Here is a 23,944-nt window from a genome sequence, read left to right on the forward strand (position 1 = left end):
ATTCAACTATGTAAACAAAAAAGTATTTAATAAGATTATTTCATTCATTCAGATCTAGGATGTGTTATTTTAGTGTTCCCTTTATTTTTTTGAGCAGTATATTTAGATCTAAAGATGGTTCTGGGAGGGAAAAAATAGTTTGTCATTGATTTGATTTATTGGCTTAACTAACAGAACACCTGTGTCAACTATTGCTGTGTTGTGTGTTCTCAACAGCCCCACCCTTCTTCCACTTTTCTAAACCTATAGAAAAACACCACCCAACTTGTAGAAGGACTGGTGTGCTGAGCATAGCAGCCTTTTGTGCTTGGTATTGTGCTGGATGGTGTGCCGGGTGATGTGCCGAGTGGTGTGATGTGTGGTGTACTGAGTGGTGTAGTGGGTGGTGTGCTGGGTGGTGTACTGGGTGGCGTGATGTGTGGTATGCTGAGTGGTGTACTGCGTGGTGTGGTGGAGCTCTGAGTGTACATGATGTGTAACGATGTGTGTTGATGTGTTTTTGCTCAGTTGTCGGAGTGCACCTTCCACGCCTTCACATTCTGCTCGTCCGTGCTGGGAGAGGAGGTGCAGCTCCACTTCATCATCCCCAAGGCCAAGGAGCAGCACTTTGTCTTCAGCCAGCATGGCAGTCACCTGGAGAGCATGAGGCTGCCCCTCGTCTCTGGGCAGGTAAAGGGTGATATGGACAATCTTGAGTCTGCCCTCGAGTTCTAAGAATGTTGTTCCCAACATGAGTATGAATAGAGGCAAGGAATGTTCTCCCTTCAGCTTCTGTAATCAGTAGTGCATTTTTTATAGAATTTTTTTATTTCACCTTTATTTAACCAGGTAGGCTAGTTGAGAACAAGTTCTCATTTACAACTGAGACCTGGCCAAGATAAAGCAAAGCAGTTCGACACATACAACAACACAGAGTTACACATGGAATAAACAAAAATATAGTCAATAATACAGTAGAAAAGGTCTATATACAGTGTGTGCAAATGAGGTAAGATAAGGGAAGTAAGGCAATAAATAGGCCATGGTGGCAAAGTAATTACAATATACCTATTAAACACTGGAGTGATAGATGTGCAGAAGATGAGTGTGTAAGTAGAGATACTGGGGTGCAAAGGAGCAAGATAAATAAATAAATACAGTATGGGGATGAGGTAGTTGGATGGGCTATGTACAGGTGCAATGATCTGTGAGCTGCTCTGACAGCTGGTGCTTAAAGCTAGTGAGGGAGATATGAGTCTCCAGCTTCAGTGATTTTTGCAGTTCGTTCCAGTCATTGGCAGCAGAGAACTGGAAGGAAAGGCGGCCAAAGTAGGAATTGGCTTTGGGGGTGACAAGTGAGATATACCTGTTGGAGCGCGTGCTACGGGTGGGTGCTGCTATGGTGACCAGTGAGCTGAGATAAGGCGGGGCTTTACCTAGAAAAGACTTGTAGATTACCTGGAGCCAGTGGGTTTGGCGACGAGTATGAAGCGAGGGCCAGCCAACGAGAGCGTACAGGTCGAAGTGGTGGGTAGTATATGGGGTTTTGGTGACAAAACGGATGGCACTGTGATAGATTGCATCCAATTTGTTGAGTAGCGTGTTGGAGGCTATTTTGTAAATTATATCGCCAAAGTCGAGGATCGGTAGGATGGTCAGTTTTACGAGGGTATGTTTGGCAGCATGAGTGAAGGATGCTTTGTTGCGAAATAGGAAGCCGATTCTAGATTTAATTTAGGATTGGAGATGCTTAATGTGAGTCTGGGAGAAGAGTTTACAGTCTAGCCAGACACCTAGGTATTTATTAGTTGTCCACATATTCTAAGTCAGAACCGTCCAGAGTAGTGATGCTGGACCGGCGGACAGGTGTGGGCAGCGATCGGTTGAAGAGCATGCATTTAGTTTTACTTGCATTGAAGAGCAGTTGGAGGCCACGGAAGGAGAGTTGTATGGCATTAAAGCTCGTCTGGAGGTTAGTTAACACAGTGTCCAAAGAAGGGTCAGAAGTATACAGAATGGTGTCATCTGCGTAGAAGTGGATCAGAGAATCACCAGCAGCAAGAGTGACATCGTTGATGTATACAGAGAAGAGAGTCGGCCCGAGAATTGAACCCTGGGGCACCCCCATAGAGACTGCCAGAGGTCCGGACAACAGGCCCTCCGATTTGACACACTGAACTCTATCTGAGAATTAGTTGGTGAAACCGGCGAGGCGGGAATTTGAGAAACCAAGGCTGTTGAGTCTGCCGATAAGAATGTGGTGATTGACAGAGTCGAAAGCCTTGGCCAGGTCGATGAATACAGCTGTACAGTAATGTCTCTTATCGATAGCGGTTATGATATTGTTTAGGACCTTGAGCGTGGCTGAGGTGCACCCATGACCAACTCTGAAACCAGATTGCATAGCGGAGAAGGTACGGTGGGATTCGAAATGGTCGGTAATCTGTTTGTTAACTTGGATTTCGAAGACCTTAGAAAGGGAGTGTAGGATAGATATAGGTCTGTAGCAGTTTGGGTCTAGAATGTCTCCCCCTTTGAAGAGGGGGATGATCGCGGCAGCTTTCCAATCTTTGGGAATCTCAGACGATACGAAAGACAGGCTAATAATAGGGGTTGCAACAATTTCGGCAGATCATTTTTGAAAGAGAGGGTCCAGATTGTCTAGCCCGGCTGATTTGTAGGGGTCCAGATTTTGCAACTCTTTCGGAACATCAGCTATCTGGATTTGGGGGAAGGAGAAAGGGGGGAGGCTTGGGCGAGTTGCTGTGGGGGGTGCAGTGCAGTTTACCGGGGTAGGGGTAGCCAGGTGGAAGGCATGGCCAGCCGTAGAAAAATGCTTATTGAAATTCTTTATTATAGTGGATTGAGTGTTTCCTAGCCTCAGAGCAGTGGGCAGCTGGGAGGAGGTGCTCTTATTCTCCATGGACTTTAGTGTCCCAGAACTTTTTTGAGTTTGTGCTATAGGATGCCAATTTCTTTTGAAAAAGCTAGCCTTAGCTTTCCTAACTGCATGTTATATGCTTCAGTGAAACAGTGCCATAAGCAACATTTAAGCAACAGCTACAGTAAACAACACCTACAGTAAGCAACAAATACAGTAAGCAACACATTATCAACACAGACACTCACATCATTATGTTACAAGAAGTTGCCACATGTCTCACACAGAGCGAACTATACACTGATGTACCTCTCCTTCTCTCACTTTAGTAGTTTGATGCTAATGAGCCCTGGCCCTAGCCTAGTGGAAGCAGCCTGATCTCATGATAGCTCAGCTCAGCAGTCAGTCTGCTTTACCAGGCTACCTGGGCCCTAGCCAGCTGCACTATGCAACTTTAACTATATCTCTACTTCCTCTCCCCAGGACCCCAGTCTGTTGAAGAGCCCCATCTTCACCCCGACCACGGGGCGTCAGGAGCACGGCCTTTTCAACATTTTCCACGCCATGGAGGGCACCGCCCACCTCCACATCCTGGTGGTCAAGGAGTACGAGATGCAACACTACAGGAAAAAATGGCCCAACCACATCCTGCTGGTGCTGCCAGCCATGTTGAACAGCGCCGGAGTCGGTGAGTGTCTGGGCTCTGCGGTGAAGTTTCCCTTAGGTACAGTTCTAGGATCAGCTTCCCTTCCCACAATCCTAACCTTAACCATTAGTGGGGAAAATACAAAACTGACCCAAGATCAGCGTCTAGGGGCAACCTCACCCCTCATTTAGATAATTCCTCTAATTTCATTGGTCTAGTTCTGTGATCCCTGATTGGAGAGTTGCAGTACTACAGGTTTTTCATCCCATCAATAAGGTGTTTCACTGCTGAGTGGTAGCATTGAGGACCATAGTCATTTGTGATAGAACACTCGGCAAAGAGATCATAGAGTTGCCTTGTGTTGTATAAACTACATTTATGTCTTTCTTTATACACTAATGTATTTTACACTTTTAGTTTGTCCAGTAGCTTATCTCTCTCTGCTGATAGTGATGAATTTATGGCAGTCAGTGTGAACTTCAAGAGACATATTGTATCTTGCCATCTGTTGAGTAAGGCTGTAGTCAGTAGGTGAGAGTTAAATATTACATTAACCAATAGGGCAGGGCCTGGTCAATGAAAACACAAGCAGGCCAGTAGTCTGATATATGGATCCACCAATCAGGTGTGTAGTCTTTATGGATGGACCAATAGTGTTGCAGCACTACAGGCACATGGCACGTGCAGCAATAGGGGCATTAGGTAAAGGGCGAAAAAACAGGACAGTTCAGCAAGTGGACGGACCAATAAAGTAATAATTAGAATTCAGGTCAAAGCTACTGTGTTCAGACTGTCGTTTGAGTTAGAGCCTTAGAGTTGGAGCTCTGTGGTAGAGCTCTTTGGTTAGTGGTTGGCAAATATTTTTCTGCTGTGTTCATACAATTTGTGAATTTGACTAGAACAAACAAAATAAAATAAAAAGGAATCAGTGGATCTCCACCATCATCATATATGTCATTATGGTCAGAGCCCTGGTCAAAAGTAATGTTCATATTGGGAATAGAGTGCCATTTGGAACGTACCCACTGTCGGTAACATAGCTGTAACATTACTGTTGTCTCTGTCCCAGGGGCAGCTCGGTTCATGATCAAGGAGCTGTCATACCACAACCTGGAGCTGGAGAGGAACCGTCAGGAAGAGCAGGGGGTCAAGAGGCAGGACATCTGGCCCTTCATAGTCATGATGAACGACTCCTGTGTGCTCTGGAACGCACACCAACCCCAGTACAGCAGCAGGTACAGTTTCAAACTCAAACTGGCATGCGCACGCATGCATGCAAGCATATCCTCATGTGTGGCTCAGTTGGTAGAGCATGGCGCTTGCAATGCCAGGGTTGTGGGTTTGATTCCCACTGGGGACCAGTATGAAAAAGTACCAACATGTATGCACTCACTACTGTAAGTCGCTCTGGATAAGAGTGTCTGCTAAATGACTAAAATGTAAAAAATATATATATATATACTCAAAAATATCCTGATTGTTGGCCCATGAATATTGATCTGCAATGAATTCTCAGAAAGAACCATCATTTATCTGGACTACTCTATGAACACCCTTACTAATATCTGTCTCTTCGCTCTCTCCCTCAGTGATATGGCAGACGCAGGGCCCAGTCTGACCAACGTGTCTCTGAAGACGGTGCTGCAGCACATTGAGGCTACTCCTAAGATCTTCCTGTATACCATGTGTGGCACCCGCAAGTGGAGCAGTGGCCTGGCCCGCTGCCTGCCTGCCATGCCCTTCTCCCGATGCCACCTCCATGACTTTGTCATGCTCAATGTGGACCTGACACAGAACCTCCAGTACGACCTTAACAGGTACAGCTGTGAGGAGGTGGACTTCAACCTGAGAGCCAACAGCAGTGGTCTGCTGCTCTGTCGTTTCAACCACTTTAGCCTGATGAAGAAACACATTCCCTTTGGAGGAAACAAGGACTTTCTGGTCAAACCCAAACTCACAGTGAGTTTTCTGCTCCTACTTTTTAGACCAAATCCTTCTTTTAAACTTTTTTTTAATATATACAGTACCAGTCAAAAGTAAGGACACACCTTCTCATTCTAGGGTTTTTCTTTATTTTTATTATTTTCTACATTGTAGAATAATAGTGAAGACATTACTACTACTATGAAATAACTTTCCTAACTGTGCTTTTGTCTGTGCCCAGTAATGTTTGTACCATGGTTTGTGCTGCTATCATGTTGTGCTGCTGCCATGTTGTGATTCTACCGTGTTGCTACCATGTTGTTGTCATGTTGTGTTTCTACCTTGCTGTGTTGTCATGTGTTGCTGCCATGCTATGTTGTTGTCGTAGGTCTCTCGTTATGTAGTGTTGTATTGTCTATCTTGTTGTGATGTGTGTTTTGTCCTATATTTTACATTTCTTTTGGGATTTTTAATCCCAGCCCCCGTCCCCGGAGGGGGCCCTTTAGTAGGCCATCATTGTAAATAAGAATTTGTTCTCAACTGACTTGCTTAGCTAAATAAAGGTAAAATACAAAAATGAAATAACACAAGGAATCATGTAGTAACCAACAAAGTGTTAAACAAATCAAATATATTTTAGATTCTTCAAAGTAGCCACCCTTTGCCTTGATAACAGCTTTTCACACTCTTGGCATTCTCTCAAGCAACTTCATGAGGAATGCTTTTCCAACAGTCTTGAAGGAGTTCCCACATATGCTGAGCACTTATTGGCTGCTTTTCCTTCACTCTGCGGTCCAACTCATCCCAAACAATCTCAATTGGGTTGAGGTCGGATGATTGTGGAGGCCAGGTCATCTGATGCAGCACTCCATCACTCTCCTTGGTTAAATAGCCCTTACACAGCCTGGAGGAGTATTTTGGGTCATTGTCCTGTTGAAAAACAAATGATAGTCCCACTAAGCGCAAACCAGATGGGATGGCGTATCGCTGCACAATGCTGGTTAAGTATGCCTTGAATTCTAAATAAATCACTGACAGTGTCACCAGCAAAGCACCGTCACACCTCCTCCTCCATGCTTCACGATGGGAACCACACATGCGGAGATCATCTGTTCACCGACTCTGCATCTCACAAAGACATGGTGATTGGAACCAAAAATCTCCAACTTGAACTCATCAGACCAAAGGACAGATTTCCACCGGTCTAATGTCCATTGCTCTTGTTTCTTGGCCAAGCAAGTCTCTTCTTCTAATCAAGTTTAGCATTGTTTTTTTCAGCAATTTGATAATGAAGGCCTGATTCACGCCTTCTCCTCTGAACAGTTGATGTTGATGTGTCTGTTACTTGAACTCTGTGAAGCATTTATTTCGGCTGCAATCTAATGTTCAGTCAACACTAATGAACGTATCCTCTGCAGCAGAAGTAACTCTGGGTCTTCCTTTCCTGTGGTGGTCCTCATGAGAGCCAGTTTCATCATAGCGCTTGATGCTTTTTGCGACTGCACTTTCAAAGTTCCTGACATTTTCTGTATTGACTGACCTTCATGTCTTAGAGTAATGATGGACTGTCGTTTCTCTTTGCTTATTTGAGCTGTTCTTGCCATAATATGGACTTGGTCTTTTACCAAATTGGGCTATCTTCTGTATACCAACTCTACCTTGTCACAACACAACTGATTGGCTCAAATGCATTAAGAAGGAAAGAAATTCCACAAATGAACTTTTAACAAGGCACACCTGTTAATTGAAATGCATTCCAGGTGACTACCTCATGAAGCTGGTTGAGAGAATGCCAAGCGTGTTCAAAGCTGTCATCAAGGTAAAGGGTTGCTACTTTGAAGAATCTCAAGTATAAAATATTTTTTTATTTCTTTAACATTTGTTGGGTTACTACATGATTCCATATGTTTTATTTCACTCTGCTCTGTCATATCCTCACATGGTCTCTCCTATCATTGCTATGCAGACGACACACAATTCATCTTCTCCTTTGCCCCTTCTGATAACCAGGCGGCGAATCGCATCTCTGCATGTCTGTCAGACATATCAGTGTGGATGACGGATCACCACCTCAAGCTGAACCTCGGCAAGACGGAGCTGCTCTTCCTCCCGGGGAAGGACTGCCCGTTCCATGATCTCGCCATCACGGTTGACAACTCCCTTGTGTCCTCCTCCCAGAGTGCTAAGAACCTTGGCGTGATCCTGGACAACACCCTGTCGTTCTCCACTAACATCAAGGCGGTGACCCGATCCTGTAGGTTCATGCTCTACAACATTCGCAGAGTACGACCCTGCCTCACACAGGAAGCGGCGCAGGTCCTAATCCAGGCACTTGTCATCTCCCGTCTGGATTACTGCAACTCGCTGTTGGCTGGGCTCCCTGCCTGTGCCATTAAACCCCTACAACTCATCCACAACGCCGCAGCCCGTCTGGTGTTCAACCTTCCCAAGTTCTCTCACGTCACCCCGCTCCTCTGCTCTCTCCACTGGCTTCCAGTTGAAGCTCGCATCCGCTATAAGACCATGGTGCTTGCCTACGGAGCTGTGAGGGGAACGGCACCTCCATACCTTCAGGCTCTGATCAGGCCCTACACCCAAACAAGGGCACTGCGTTCATCCACCTCTGGCCTGCTGGCCCCCCTACCTCTGAGGAAGCACAGTTCCCGCTCAGCCCAGTCAAAACTGTTCGCTGCTCTGGCACCCCAATGGTGGAACAAGCTCCCTCACGACGCCAGGACAGCGGAGTCAATCACCACCTTCCGGAGACACCTGAAACCCCACCTCTTTAAGGAATACCTGGGATAGGATAAAGTAATCCTTCTAACCCCCCCCCCTTAAAATATTTAGATGCACTATTGTAAAGTGGTTGTTCCACTGGATATCATAAGGTGAATGCACCAATTTGTAAGTCGCTCTGGATAAGAGCGTCTGCTAAATGACTTAAATGTAATGTAAATGTAAATTTCATAGCTTTGATGTATACATTATTATTCTACAATGTAGAAAATAGTAAAAATAAAGAAAAACCTTGGAATGAATAGGTGTGTCTAAACGTTTGACTGGTATTGTACATAATATAGTGTGTTTGTATGTGCCTGAATATGTCTGAAACACAGTCAGTCACCCTAACCTCCACCCTGCTCCCCCTCTAGGTGATGGAGAATCCAGCCCCCATCAGCCCGTACCAGTATGTCTGTGCCCCAGACAGTGATCACACCCTCCTGGCTGCCCCGGCTCAATTCCTCCTAGAGAAGTTCCTCCAAAGCTGCAGCCACAGACTGTTCCCCAAGGCAATACAGAACAACAGCAACCCTGTGCTGTCCATAGACAGTTTCCTCAACATAGGCTCTGAGGTAAGATCTAGACGGCTACCTCAACATAGGCTCTGAGGTAAGATCCATAGACGGCTACCTCAACATAGGCTCTGAGGTAAGATCCATAGACGGCTACCTCAACATAGGCTCTGAGGTAAGATCCATAGACGGCTACCTCAACATAGGCTCTGAGGTAAGATCCATAGACGGCTACCTCAACATAGGCTCTGAGGTAAGATCCATAGACGGCTACCTCAACATAGGCTCTGAGGTAAGATCCATAGACGGCTACCTCAACATAGGCTCTGAGGTAAGATCCATAGACGGCTACCTCAACATAGGCTCTGAGGTAAGATCCATAGACGGCTACCTCAACATAGGCTCTGAGGTAAGATCCATAGACGGCTACCTCAACATAGGCTCTGAGGTAAGATCCATAGACGGCTACCTCAACATAGGCTCTGAGGTAAGATCCATAGACGGCTACCTCAACATAGGCTCTGAGGTAAGATCCATAGACGGCTACCTCAACATAGGCTCTGAGGTAAGATCCATAGACGGCTACCTCAACATAGGCTCTGAGGTAAGATCCATAGACGGCTGCCTCAACATAGGCCCTGAAGTAAGATTTCTTGCAGTAAGTTTCTTGCAATAAAATTCTGTGATTTTAAAGAATATTTCTCTCCAAACTTTGAATCCTAAAAGATGGAGATGTCAGATTTGTCTAAAATCCTAATTTGTCTAAAACCCTTATTCATGTCCTCATTACATGTAGCGCCAAAAGACCAGTCATAATCTGTAAAGTTCTCTACTTTTGATAGATTTAAAGAGACAATATTGGAATCACCTTGGTCACAACCATAAACTGTCAACTCCGTCTGCCTGATAGATTAAGATAGAATATGAATTTTGGTTAAAATATGTTACATGTAATTAGGTTTTGGAGTCATAAAGCTACTGAAGAAAAACAAAATTGTTGCTTTGTATACCACTTGAATGAAGAAGAACATTTTTATTTTTGTCAACTCTGTAAAACATCAACTCCGTCAGATTTCTGTCTAATGTCAACTTTGTAAAACATCAACTCCGTCAGATTTCTGTCTAATGTCAACTCTGTAAAACATCAACTCCGTCAGATTTCTGTCTAATGTCAACACCGTCAGAGTGCTGCAAGATCTGATAGAAGGGTTGTTTTTATTGGGGATTTTGAAATGAATCATTCTCCATATTTTACAAATGTTTGTATTGAACTTTTATTTTTTGAGGCAAAAATATGTCTGTTTTCAATATCTATTGTCAACTCCGTCAGTGGCTTGTCAATTCCATCACTGATGGTGAGATATCGTTTTTTTGTAAATATTCAGAAAAAATATTAGAATTACTGTTCTGCAACATTTGCTGTTGAAGTATTTGCTGTTCTAGGTATAAGGGATAATATTTGCTTTATAAATGTTGTTTTATGTTCTAAACCTAGAAAAACATGCCAAAATTCTAACAAAATACAGGTATAAAACAAAACAAAAAGACGTTTGGAGATTTGTATTCCATATTTGAATAATCTAAAATTAGAATTAAACAATCAAGGCCTTTAAACACTTGTTGGATAATAATTGTAAAAATGAAATGCCTTTTATGGTGTCTGATGGAGTTGACATGAATCCAGTTAGTTGATAAAAAATAAATAATAATAATTAGGAGGTTGTTCCTATACATGGTGTGATGGCTAATACTTTGGTCAATCACAATATAGTTAAGATTGTCCCATCTTTTAAGAATCCCTGAGTTCTAAAACAGCCAAAAAAATCTGAGCCTCGTTTCAAAATGTGTAAAATAGCATGAGATTCTCTGTAAAACTTCACGTTTTTTCTCTCTGGCCTATGGGGAGGGTGTTTAACATAGGCCCTGAGGTAAGATTTAGTCAGTTACCTCAACATAGGCCCTGTATTAGCTGAGATATTTTGAAAAAGGGGTGAAGAGAATGTGAAAATCTTAAGATTTGTGTTACAGCTTGAATTTAAAATAGATTAAATATAAATGTTTGGTCACTGGCCTATACACAATACCCTTACAATGTCAAAGTGGTGTGTGTGTGTGTGTGTGTGTGTGTGTGTGTGTGTGTGTGTGTGTGTGTGTGTGTGTGTGTGTGTGTGTGTGTGTGTGTGCCACCGTACTCCGGTGCTAACCTTGTCAAAATATTCTCCACTGCTGTGCTCGTTATCGAGGCCACTGGGCACTCGTCCTTCGACTATTTCAAACTCGAACGGGTCACTTCCCTAGATAACCGCGTCTAGGAAGGTTGTTAGCCTACTCAGCTATAAGACATGAGATTTGGATTGCCTCCCCTAGGCATTCCTCTCCCCTGGTATTGCTGGCATGCTACAAGCTAGCTGCCACTGTGTGTCATCAGCTAGTTTACTAACTCCACCTAGCTGCCACTGTGTGTTGTCAGCTTGGCTTACCAAACGACGGCCATTCGTGCGTGTTTCACATTAATAAGCCTATGTGATATCTCTCCTAAACATGATATCTCTGCTGCTCCAGCCCTGTGGTCATAGCTAGGCTCACCCTAAATTGTTTGGCAGGTGCTGTACAATTCCTGCCAGATTATTGAAGCTCTCTACCTTTACTCTATATTGTGGTAGTTGTAATACAGTCTCCAGTTACTATTATATTAGTTAATTTCATTAATCAGTTTATTGCATAAGAAATATTTTATTTGTTTATTTTATATATTTTTTCTTCACATTCTGAGAGAACACTGAACATGCATGTGCAAGTAGAAGATGGTCATGACCTGTGCCCCGCCTGCCTAAGCGTTGGCCACCTGTATGAGGCCCTTGCTGAACCCAGCATTAACTGCACCATTATGCCTGTGAAAGTAAGTGAGCGGGGTTAGTCAGAATTGACAGCCTGGTTTTCACAGATAATTTACCTGCGTTATTCGCCTGGATCCACCCAGGGCGACCAAAAGAGCTAAAGCCCACGAAACTGATGGCTTTCACGTTCCTGTTTTTCCAGAACACAGGCTTTTTCTGCAGTTCACCATCCAAAGCCAGGCACACCAGTTTGCGATATTACCCTTCGGCCTCTCCCTGGCTCCTTGCATCTCCACAAGATGTGTGAGTGCAGCCCTGATCTCCCTCCACCTACAGGGGATCAAGATCCTTCCTTACTTTGACGACTGGCTCATCTGCTCCCCCTCTCGCGAGTTTGCGGCCGAGAACAAAGCGCTGACACTGACCCACCTTACCATGAACAACAAAAAGAGCAACTTAACACCAAGCCAAAAGGTCACCTTTATTGGTATAGCTCTGAACTCCTGTACTATCAGGGCATGTAAACAACTCAGCGTGTGAACAGCATTTTGCTTCTGCAATTTTCCAGTTGAATGAGTGGTGAAGGTACGAACGTTCCGACAACTGATGGGCACGCTCACGGCGGCCTCCAGGGTGACACTGTTAGGCCTCCTGTCTTTAAGACCACTACAAGTGTGGTTTAATGACCTCCGCTTGGACCCCAAGAGGGACAGAAACACCAAAATGCAGGTGACATGGGCATACTACTCTACTCTGCGGCCATGGAGGAAGAGAATCTACCTGACTACAGATGTCCCTCTTGGATCAATTCCGGTAAGGCGGGAACTGACGACCGACGCTTCACTAACAGGCTGGGGAGCACTGTGGCAACACAGGTCTGTATCGGGAGAGTGGCTCCCCCGCTGGAGAAAAGTGCACATCAACGTGCTAGAACTTCAGACAGTTTACTTAGCCCTGAATCACTTTCTGCCGGATCCTGATACAATCAGACAATACACTGACAGTGTTCCACATCAATCATCAAGGGGGAATGAGGTGGCCCAACAACTTCTGACATGGGCCCTACGAGCCATTCATCTCCCAGGCAAGGTGAACGAGGTGGCGGACTTCTTGTCGTGACAGAAACCGACACCGGGAGAATGGAGACTTCACCCGCAAGTAGTGAAGATGATATGGCAGCGGTTTGGAACTGAACATGTGGACCTGTCTGGGCGACAACTTGGGATCTGCGACTAGTATTGGAGGCTTTGATGAAACCTCCCTTCGAACATACGGAGGAGTCAGACATAAAATGGTTACCTCTGAAAACGGCTTTCCTCTTAGCTATTTCATCAGCGAAACGTGGGAGTGAGCTCCATGCACTCTCTGAGTCCTGTCTGCATACCATGGAAGGCCTTATGGCCCTATCCAGCCTTTTGCCTAAATGTATCACCCCTTCACATCAAGCCATCGAGCTGGCGGCCTACTTCCCTCACTCCTTTCCAGAATGCGGAGGAGGAGCGAGCATATCTCCAGTGTCCAGTCCGTTCCCTCAAATGCTATATGCAAGGCTTGGAGCACTACAGGAAATCAGACCAGCTGTTTCTGTGCTTCGTTGGGAAGTCAAAAGGCCTTGCATTGTCCAAACAGAGGCTTTCTCACTGGGTTGTGGATGTCATTGCTCAGGCCTACAAGGGTATAGGGCTCCCTGTCCCAGAAAGTGTGATATGTTACTGGACCAGAAGTGTTGTCACATCTTGGGCTGCACTGAGAGGCGTCCCCCTGAATGAGATATGCACAGCTGCTGCCTGGTCATCGCCCTGCACGTTCTCAAGATTTTACAAGGTCAATGTCGCATCTAGCAACAACATGGGGTCTGCCATTCTTCCAGTGTCACTGCCACATTAATCAGAGGTTAGTAGTGCTATTCCTTGTTGGTATGAATACTGACAGTCTTCCAAGTATTTGTAGAACCATAGTTACATTCGTAACTTCCGTTCTATTTCATACATATAAAACAGAATTTACCAATGTAACTATGGTTCTACAAACACCTGGAAGACCGTCAGTACTTTCCTGTCACTCTGAATCTTTGGGAGAGAAGATTCTCTAAAACAGTGTGTGGTCTGACATACAGTTTTATATGAACCGTGGGGGCACGTCACCGTATTAGTCACTTTATTAATATTATTATTCAGCCTGCGCGGAGATTGAGAGATATAATCCATACTTTCAAATGTATTGATGGTCTTCCAGGTATTCGTAGAACCATAGATACTTCAGTTTTTCAGGATAAAAAGGAAACAGAATGGAGCTAAGCACAGGCAAAGTACTAGAGGAAAACCTGGTTCAGTCTGCTTTCCAAAAGACACTGGGAGATTAATTCATGTTTCAGCAGGATAATAACCTAAACAACACAGGAGCTGCTTACCAAGAAGACAGTGAATGTTCCTTAGTGGCTGTGGTACAGTTTTGACTTAAATCTACTTGAAAATCTATGGCAAGACTTGAAAATGGTTGTCTAGCTATGATTATCAACCAATTATTTGCCAGAGCTTGAAGAATTATGAAAAGAATAGTGGGCAAAATGTTGCACAATCCAGGTGTGGAAAGCTTTTAGAGACTTACCCAGAAAGACTCACAGCTGTAATCGCTGCCAACGGTGCTTCTACAAAGTATTGACCCAGGGGTGTGAATACTTATGTAAAGTAGATATTTCTGTATTGTATTTTAAATACATTTGCAAAAATGTCAAAAAACACGTTTTGAATTACTGTCATTGTGGAGTATTGTGTGTAGATGGGTGAGACAAAAACTATATAATCCATTTTGAATTCAGTCTGTAACACAACATGTGGAATAAGTCAAGGGGTATGAATATTTTCTGCAAATGTTCTGCAAATGTTGCACAATCCAGGTGTGGAAGGCTTTTAGAGACTTACCTAGAAAGAGTCACAGCTGTAATTGCTGCCTAATTTGATTCTAACATGTAGAACATGTAAGGGGAATTAATACTTTCTGAAGGCCAAATCGTGTCCAACTCATGCATTGATTTCTGCAAAATACATTTATTGTAAAAATGTTAAGTCAAGCACAGGTTTTAAGAATTTTTCGTATAGGATTTGGACAATTGGAATGATTCCATGTTCCCATGATAAAACATCATGACTGAGATGGTGGAGATGTCACTGTGCTTTCTGCATCCCCAGGTGTCAGTATGCTACTTCAGCTCCAGGCCACACTCCTCTAACCTGGACCACCAGGGTCTGGTCTTCAGCGGCCTGCTGCTCTACCTGTGTGACTCCTTCGTTGTCTCTGGCCTCCTCAAGAAGTTTCACTTCCTCAAAGGTAACTAATGCTATTTTCTATGTTGTGTTTTGTTAGCCCTTATGCAAAGTTAAGTGTAACCTCATCCATAGTTTCGGAACCATGAAAGGTTTGACCAATGTAATGTCTGTGAGGCCTAGGGCTATTAATCTTCAATTCAATTCACTCGATCAATACCACCTTTCTGACTGGTTCTCTGACCTCTGATTATAATCTTTTCCAATATATACATCCAAAATGACATATACTGTATAATGAACCATACAACAATACACGTATATACACGTATATACAGTAGGAAAACAATGACACCTTTCTGATTGGTTCCAGACCTATGACCTCTGACCCCTGACCTTGTCCCTAGGTGCCACATTGTGTGTGATCTGCAGGGACCGTAACTCTCTGCGTCAGACCATCATGCGGCTGGAGTTGGAGGACGAGTGGCAGTTCCGCCTGAGGGATGAGTTCCAGACGGCCAACTGCAGCGAGGACCGCCCCCTCTACTTTCTCACCGGACGCCATGTTTAACCCTGAGACTGATGCCAGACCTGCCCAGCTGCCCTCCTGTTCCATAGACCCCAACCAGGCAGAAGGATAACCACCAACCACTGATCTCAGACCAGTTAACAATCACAATTATTCTCTGTCTGTCAGAGGATACAATCACTATTCTCAGATCTGTTCAGCCGACCTCCTGTCACACAGACCCTAATCAAACAGGAGGATAGCATCTGATCTCAGACCACTTAACAAGCACAACAATTCTCTGTATGTCAGGAGATCAGAGAGATGTATTGGGTCACACCCAGGCCCCAAGTGCCCTGTATGGACACGTGGTCATCATCAATGTGGATGTAACTTCTCCTATATGCTCCTCTACCACGCTGCACTATGTTCGGAACAGAATTGTTCAGCCAGAGACTCTTAAATAAGACTTGTGTTGGAGTCTGTCCCTGATCTGAGCCTGTTTGAACCTGTTTGTACTTTTTTATTTGCTGATGTATTTTCTTTCTGCAAAAGATACTCTCATCATTGATAATGGGACTTAAAATATTGTAAAAACTCAGATTGTAAACGTGGAGCTGTGACGAACGCAATTCTTGTTGGTATGTCCTGTCATGGACGTACACTTTATCTCAGGGTTTTTAAAGTGAGAGGCAACAACGAGTATTCCGTCACTAGCTACTGTGTCGATTGTTGTTACTTATTACCCATTATAAACTGGGTGGTTTATAATATATCAGACCGTATACCACGGGGTATAACAAAACATGTATTTTTACTGCTCTAATTACATTGGTAACCAGTTTATAATGGCAATAAGGCTCCTCAGGGTTTTTGGTATATGGTATCCAGGAACTCCGCGTTGCGTTGTGCATTAGAACAGCCCAAAGCCGTGGTATATATCGGCCATATACCACACCCCCTTGGGTCTTATTGCTTAATTGTAATGTTGTTGATACCCCAAAATATCACCCACAGAAGACATCCACATCTGCACCTTGCCCTTAACCTCCTCTACTCTCCTCACTTCTCCTCTCAAATCAAATACAATTTTATTTGTCACATACGCCGAATACCAGATGTAGACCTTACCGTGAAATGCTTACTTACAAGCCCTTAAAACCTCTTTGGGAAAGGCGGGCCGCTGGCGGGACACCTCGACAACATCCGGTGAAATTGCGGAGCGCGTAATTCAAACTACAGAATTATAAATATTTTACTTTCATAAAATCACAAGTGTAATACATCAAAATAAAGGTTAACTTCTTGTTAATCCAGCCGCTGTGTCAGATTTTAAAAAGGCTTTATGGCGAAAGCACACCATGCGATTATCTGAGGACAGTGCCCCGCATACAAAACCTTGAAAAACATATTTCAACCAGGCATGTGCGACACGAAAGTCAGAAATAGCGATATAATAAATGCCTTACCTTTGATGATCTTCTTCTGTTGGCACGCCAAAAGGTCCCAGTTACATCACAAATGGTCCTTTTGTTCGAAACTGTCCTTCTTTATATCCATAAAAACTCAGTTTAGCTGGCGTGCTTCAGTCAATAATCCACCCAGTTTCCCTCCCTCAAAATACATACAAAATGAATCCCAAACGTTACTAATAAACTTTTCCAAACAAGTCAAACAATGTTTATAATCAAACCTTAGGTACCCTAATACGTAAATAAATGATAACATTTTAGACGGAGAATCGTTATTGTCTTTACCGGAGAAAAATACCAAAGAATGCGCTCTCATTCATGCTCTTGGAAACACTACAGCCAAAATGGGAGCAACCTAGAAAAACTACAATTTCTGGCTCATTTTTCCAAAAACCAGCCTGAAACTCTTTCTAAAGACTGTTGACATCTAGTGGAAGCCCTAGGAACTGCAATCTGGGAGGATTTCGCCTTATAATAAAAGTGACAGCCATTGAAAACAGTGGTAGGCTGAATTTCTTTGGGGGGGATGGTTTGTCCTCGGGGTTTTGCCTGCCATATCAGTTCTATTATACGCACAGACATTATTTTAACAGTTTTAGAAACTTTAGAGTATTTTCTATCCAAATCTACCAATTATATGCATATCCTAGCTTCTGGGCCTGAGTAACAGTTTACAGAGTAACAGTTTACTTTGGGCACGCTTTTCATCAGGATGTCAAAATACTGCCCCCTACCCCAAACAAGTTTTAACTCCTTCTTGAACTGCATTGTTGGATAAGAAAATATTTACTAAATAAACTAAAGTAAAAAATTATAAAAAGTAACACGAACAATAACGAGGCTATATAGAGGGGGTACCGGTACTGAGTCAATGTGCGGGGGTACAGGTTAGTCGGGGTAATTTGTACATGTAGGTATGGGTAAAGTGACTATGCATAGATAATAGACAGTGACGTAGCAGCAGTGAAGAAAACTAATGGAAGGGGGGGTTGGCAATGTAAATAGTCCAGGTGGCCATTTGATTAATTGTTCAGCAGTCTAATGGCTTGGGGTAGAAGCTGTTAAGGAGCCTTTTGGTCCAAGACTTGGTGCTCCGGTACCGCTCCAGTCATAGACTTGGGTGACTGGAGTCTTTGACAATTTTTAGGGCCTTTCTCTGACACCGCCTAGTATATAGGTTTTGCATGGCAGGAAGCTTGGCCCCAGTGATGTACTGGGCCGTATGCAATACCCTCTGTTGCGCCATACTGTCAGATGCCGAGCAGTTGCTATACCAGGCGGTGATGCAACTGGTCAGGATGCTCTCGATGGTGCAGGACCCATGCCAAATCTTTTCAGTCTCCTGAGGGGGAAATGTGTTGTCGTGCCCTCTTCATGACTGTGTTGGTGTGTTTGGACCATGATAGTTTGTTGGTGATGTGGACACAAAGGAACTTGAAACTCTCGACCCGATCCGCTACAGCCCCGTCCATGGTAATGGAGGCCTGTTCGGCCTGCCTTTTCCTGTAGTCCATGATCAGCACCTTTGTCTCGTTCACATTGAGCGAGAGGTTGTTATCCTGGCACCACACTGCCAGGTCTCTGACCTCCTCCCTATAGGCTGTCTCATCGTTGTCGGTGTTGTGTCATCAGCAAACTTAATGATGGTGTTGGAGTTGTGTTTGGCCACGCAGTTGTGGGTGAACAAGGAGTACAGGAGGGGACTAAGCACGCACCCCTGAGGGGCCCCAGTGTTGAGGATCAGCATGGCAGATGTGTTGTTGCCTACCCTTACAACTTGGGGGCGGCCCGTCAGGAAGTCCAGGATCCAGTTGCAGAGGGAGGTGTTTAGTCCCAGGGTCCTTAACTTAGTGATGAGCTTTGTGAGCACAATGGTGTTGAAGGTTGAGCTGTAGTCAATGAACAGCATTCTCACGTAGATGTTCCTTTTGTCCAGGTGGGAAAGGGCAGTGTGGAGTGCGATTGAGATTGCGTAGTCTGTGGATCTGTTGGTGCGGTATGCGAATTGGGAGTGGATCTAGGGTTTCTGGGATGATGGTGTTGTGAGCCATGACTAGCCTTTCAAAGCACTTCATGGCTACCGACGTGAGTGCTACAGGGAGGCAATCTTTTAGGCAGGTTATCTTTGCTTCCTTGGGCACAGGGACCATGGGGGTTTGCTTGAAACATGTAGTTATTACAGATCAGTCCGGGAGAGGTTGAACATGTCAATGAAGACACTTGCCAGTTGGTTCTTATAAGCATCCGGATTAGTGTCCCGCTCCTTGAAAGAGGCAGCTATAGCCTTTAGCTCAATGCGGATGTTGCCTGTAATCCATGGCTTCTGGTTGGGATATGTACGGTCGCTGTGGGGATGACGTCGTCGATGCAGTTATTGATAAAGCCGGTGACAGAGGTGGTATACTCCTCAATGCCATTGGATGAATCCCGGAACATATGCCAGTCTGTGCTAGCAAAACAGTCCTGTGGCGTAGCATCTGCGTCATCTGACCACTTCCGTATTGAGTGAGTCACTGGTACTTCCTGCTTTAGTTTTTGCTTGTAAACAGGAATCAGGAGGATATAATTATGGTTAGATTTGCCAAATGGAGGGTGAGGGAGAACTTGTTATGCGTCTCTGTGTGTGGAGTAAAGGTAGTCTAGAGTTTGTTTTCCCTCTGGTTGCACATGTGACATTCTGGTAGACATGAGGTAAAACAGATTTAAGTTTGCAGCAGTAAAGTCCCCAGCCACTAGGAGCGCCGCTTCTGGATGAGCATTTTCTTGTTTACTTATGGCCTTATACAGCTCGTTGAGTGCGGTCTTAGTGCCAGCATCAGTTTGTGGTGGTAAATAGATGGCTACGAATAATATAGATGAGAACTCTCTTGGTAGATAGTGTGGTCTACAGTTTATCATGAGGTACTCTATCTTAGGCAAGCAATACCTCGAGACTTCTTTAATATTAGACATCGTGCACCAACTGTTATTGACAAATAGACACACACACCCGCCTCTCGTCTTACCAGACGTAGATCCTCTGTCCTGCTGATGCACAGTTATCCCCGCCAGCTCTATATTATACGTTTCGTCGTTCAGCCACGACTCGGTGGAATATAATATATTACAGTTTTTAATGTCCCGTTGGTAGGATAGTCTTAATCGTAGATCATCAATTTTTGTATTTTTTTTATTTGCACGTTGGCCAATAGAACGGATGGTAGTGGACGTTTACTCACTCGCCTACAAATTCTCCGCCCCCTTTTCTCTGTCTTTTCTTCACGCAAATGACGGGGATTTGGGCTTGTTCTCGAGAAAGCAGTATATCCTTCGTTGTCCAGTTCGAGGTGAATAATCGCTGTTCTGATATCCAGAAGTTATTTTCAGTCATAAGAGACAGGAGCAGCGACATTATGTACAGAAGAAGTTTAAAAAAAAGTTAGAAACAACGCAAAAAACCTAACACAATAGCACAGTTGGTTAGGAGCCGATAAAATGGCAGCCATCCCCTCCGGCGCCTCTCACTATCCCCTTCGACTGTCTGCCTAATTCACAAGAACACTCAAGAAGAAATCCAACTCCATTATTAGATTACTAGCGTAAAGATGATAGAGTCTGGAGTGTATTTGATTTCTATAGATTTCGATGCTGGTCTGTCAGGGAAAACACTTCTAGTTGATATCCGAGCCACTGTATATTGTACAGTCCAGTTCCATTTGACTGGCAAGCCACTGCAAGGGATCCTGTTGCTCATGTGCTTTCATAATGTAACATGTTGTCCTGAGCCAATCAAAAGGAGTGAGGGAGAGCAGGAAGAGACCTGTTGACCAATCAGCTAGCTCTAAAGGGCTGATGCTTAGATAAATAGTATAATTATATTTCATGTTATGCAGATGATTTTTTATTTTTTAAATTTTATTTCACCTTTATTTAACCAGGTAAGCTAGTTGAGAACAAGTTCTCATTTACAACTGCGACCTGGCCAAGATAAAGCAAAGCAGTGTGACACAAACAATAACACAGAGTTACACATGGAATAAACAAGCGTACAGTCAATAACACAATAGGAAAAAAAGAAGGTCTATATACAGTGTGTGCAAATGGCGTGAGGAGGTAAGGCAATAAATAGGCCATAGTAGCGAAGTAATTAAAATTTAGCAAATTAACACAAGTGATAGATGAGCAGATGGTGATGTGCAAGTAGAGATACTGGTGTGCAAAAGAGCAGAAAAGTAAATAAAAACAATATTGGGATAAGGTAGGTAGATTGGGTGGGCTATTTATAGATGGGCTATGTACAGCTGCAGCGATCGGTTAGCTGCTCAGATAGCTGATGTTTAAAGGTAGTGAGGGAAATATAAGTCTCCGGCTTCAGCGATTTTTGCAAATCGTTCCAGTCATTGGCAGCAGAGAACTGGAAGGAAAGGCGGCCAAAGAGGTGTTGGCTTTTGTGATGACCAGTGAGGTTTACCTGCTGGAGCGCGTGCTACGGGTGGGTGTTGTTATCGTGACCAGTGAGCTGAGATAAGGCGGAGCTTTACCTAGCATAGACTTATAGATGACCTGGAGCCACTGGGTCTGGCGACGAATATGTAGCGAGGGCCAGCCGACTAGAGCGTACAGGTCGCAGTGGTGGGTAGTGTACGGGGCTTTGGTGACAAAATGGATGGCACTGTAATAGATTGCATCCAGTTTGCTGAGTAGAGTATTGGAAGCTATTTTGTAAATGACATCGCTGAAGTCAAGGATCGGTAGGATAGTCAGTTGAACAAAGGGTATGTTTGGCGGCGTGCGTGAAGGAGGCTTTGTTGCGAAATAGGAAGCCGATTCTAGATTTAATTTTGGATTGGAGATGTTTAATATGAGTCTGGAAGGAGAGTTTACAGTCTAGCCAGACACCTAGGTATTTGTTGTTGTCCACATATTGTAAGTCAGAACCGTCTAGAGTAGTGATGCTAGTCGGGCAGGCGGGTGCGGGCAGTGAACGGTTGAAAAGCATGCATTTGGTTTTACTAGCGTTTAAGAGCAGTTGGATGCCACAGAAGGAGTGTTTTTTGACATTGAAGCTCGTTTGGAGGTTAGTTAACACAGTGTCCAAAGAAGGGCCAGATGTATACAGAATGGTGTCGTCTGCATAGAGGTGGATCAGGGAATCACCCGCAGCAAGAGCGACATCGTTGATATATACAGAGAAGAGTCGGCCCGAGAATTGAACCCTGTGGTACCCCCATAGAGACTGCCAGAGGTCCGGACAACAGGCCCTCCGATTTGACACACTGAACTCTATCTGAGAAGTATTTGGCGAACCAGGCGAGGCAGTCATTTGAGAAACCAAGGCTGTTGAGTCTGCCGATAAGAGTACGGTGATTGACAGAATCGAAAGTCTTGGCCAGGTCGATGAAGACGGCTGCACAGTACTGTCTTTTATCGATGGCAGTTATGATATCGTTTAGGACCTTGAGCACGACTGCGGTGCACCCATGACCAGCTCAAAAAACGGACTGCATAGTGGAGAAGGTACGGTTGGATTCGAAATGGTCAGTGATCTGTTTATTAACTTGGCTTTCAAAGACTTTAGAAAGGAACGGCAGGATGGATATAGGTCTGTAGCAGTTTGGGTCTAGAGTGTCACCCCCTTTGAAGAGGGGGATGACTGTGGCAGCTTTCCAATCTTTGGGGATCTCGGACAATACGAAAGAGAGATTGAACAGACTGGTATTAGGGGTTGCGGCGGATCATTTTAGAAAGAGAGGGTCCAGATTGTCTAGCCCAGCTGATGCATATATCCCAGTAGCTCCGACTACTAGATGCTTGAGAAAGAGCAAACTTTCACTGCCACCTCTATCTTGCTATTGAATGTTCCCGTGGTCTTGTTTCTGATTGTAATATTACTCAGTGTTATATTTCTGTGCCTCATTGTATAGATGGCTTAGGCCTACACCCATATACCTTAATTCATCCAGTCAAATCACATACAGTTGCAGGTTTTCTCATGAAACTATGGATAATCAGTGAATGGGTGTGTAGAGTCACCATCAGTCACCATCAGATGACTAGGTCAGTTGAACGCAGGTAGGAATGTTTTTATATGTTACTGCACAGGGTCATCCAAAGAATATGCCTTATTAAGTGATGTTGTTACATAGATCAATCCTCACTAATTTACAGTGAAGGTAATATAAGTCTTACAATGGCCATAGACCAAAGCTAGGGAGAGAATTTGTCTGGTTGGGGTTGAGTTTAGGGAAATGGTTGAATTTTAGGACTACTATCTGTTGTTAAAAGCTTTGTTTACATTATTAATATATTAAATAAACCCTATTACGACTCACAGAGGGTTTCTGACCATTTTAGTATTGTCACTTTTATCAGTTATGTTTTGGTGTCATGATAATGTATTTGTCTGCATTCTGTGTTTGCCAGGCAAGGCACAACGAATCTATGTAAGATTTATTCTTCTTACCATGTGTTTGTTTCCCTCTCATTTCGCATGTTGGATTTTTTAATTTAAAATTAAAATCATGTCCTTTACATGAGAGGTTCTTATTTATTTTCTCAAGCATTTTGGACTGATAATCATATTGAAGTGTAGTAATTTTGATTGTATCCTCTTCTGAAAACCATCGATGAAGGCTTTGCACAAGACCAAGAGATCTTCAGTGTTATCTATTGAAATTCGAGGGGGTAGGAAATGTGAACTTGCACTATACAACTTGCCAGCAGCAAAATAAAAAGTATTGACCATTGTCATCAAAACTGTAAAGGGTAAATGATGAACAACGACACCAAAAAAATATAGATTACTTTGTCAGTAATGACAGTGTTGATTGATTAATCAGATTTATTGATTGATTATCAAGCCCTTTTGACCCATAAAATGTGTCTTGTTTGTAGATAATTAGATGAGCACGTACGTTATGCAATTTGCTTCTCACAATCTTCATTGTAGCATCATATGTTGTGTGCATGTACGTTTCTTTCTAGAGATTATGTGACCCACCCGATGGTAGCCTTGACCTCAGTCATCTACCTCATATTGACTGTTGTGATTGTACAGTATGTGGACTGTGAACATTTGACTTTGGAAAACATGCTTTTGTCGTTGCAATTTATGAATGTAATAAAGTAACATTACAATAAACTAGGGAGTTGTGAATTTGTTT

General features: G+C 43.7%; 1 protein-coding gene across 2 annotated transcripts in view; it reads left to right on the forward strand.

The window, feature by feature from the left end:
• The window catches only part of LOC106569321 (GREB1-like protein), a 106,201-nt gene extending 82,279 nt beyond the window's left edge, over positions 1-23,922 (forward strand). For both annotated transcript variants that reach the window (XM_045694219.2, XM_045694220.2), the window contains exons 26-32: positions 508-669; positions 3,344-3,548; positions 4,576-4,741; positions 5,096-5,465; positions 8,582-8,782; positions 14,748-14,886; positions 15,230-23,922. In XM_045694219.2, the coding sequence (XP_045550175.1) occupies positions 508-669; positions 3,344-3,548; positions 4,576-4,741; positions 5,096-5,465; positions 8,582-8,782; positions 14,748-14,886; positions 15,230-15,393 (1,407 nt within the window). In that variant the 3' untranslated portion in view covers positions 15,394-23,922. The remainder of the gene's footprint in view (positions 1-507; positions 670-3,343; positions 3,549-4,575; positions 4,742-5,095; positions 5,466-8,581; positions 8,783-14,747; positions 14,887-15,229) is intronic.
• Positions 23,923-23,944: the final 22 nt, after the last annotated feature.

The sequence above is a fragment of the Salmo salar genome, chromosome 14 (assembly GCF_965601325.2).
Source record: "Salmo salar chromosome 14, fSalSal1, whole genome shotgun sequence".
NCBI lineage: Eukaryota > Metazoa > Chordata > Actinopteri > Salmoniformes > Salmonidae > Salmo > Salmo salar.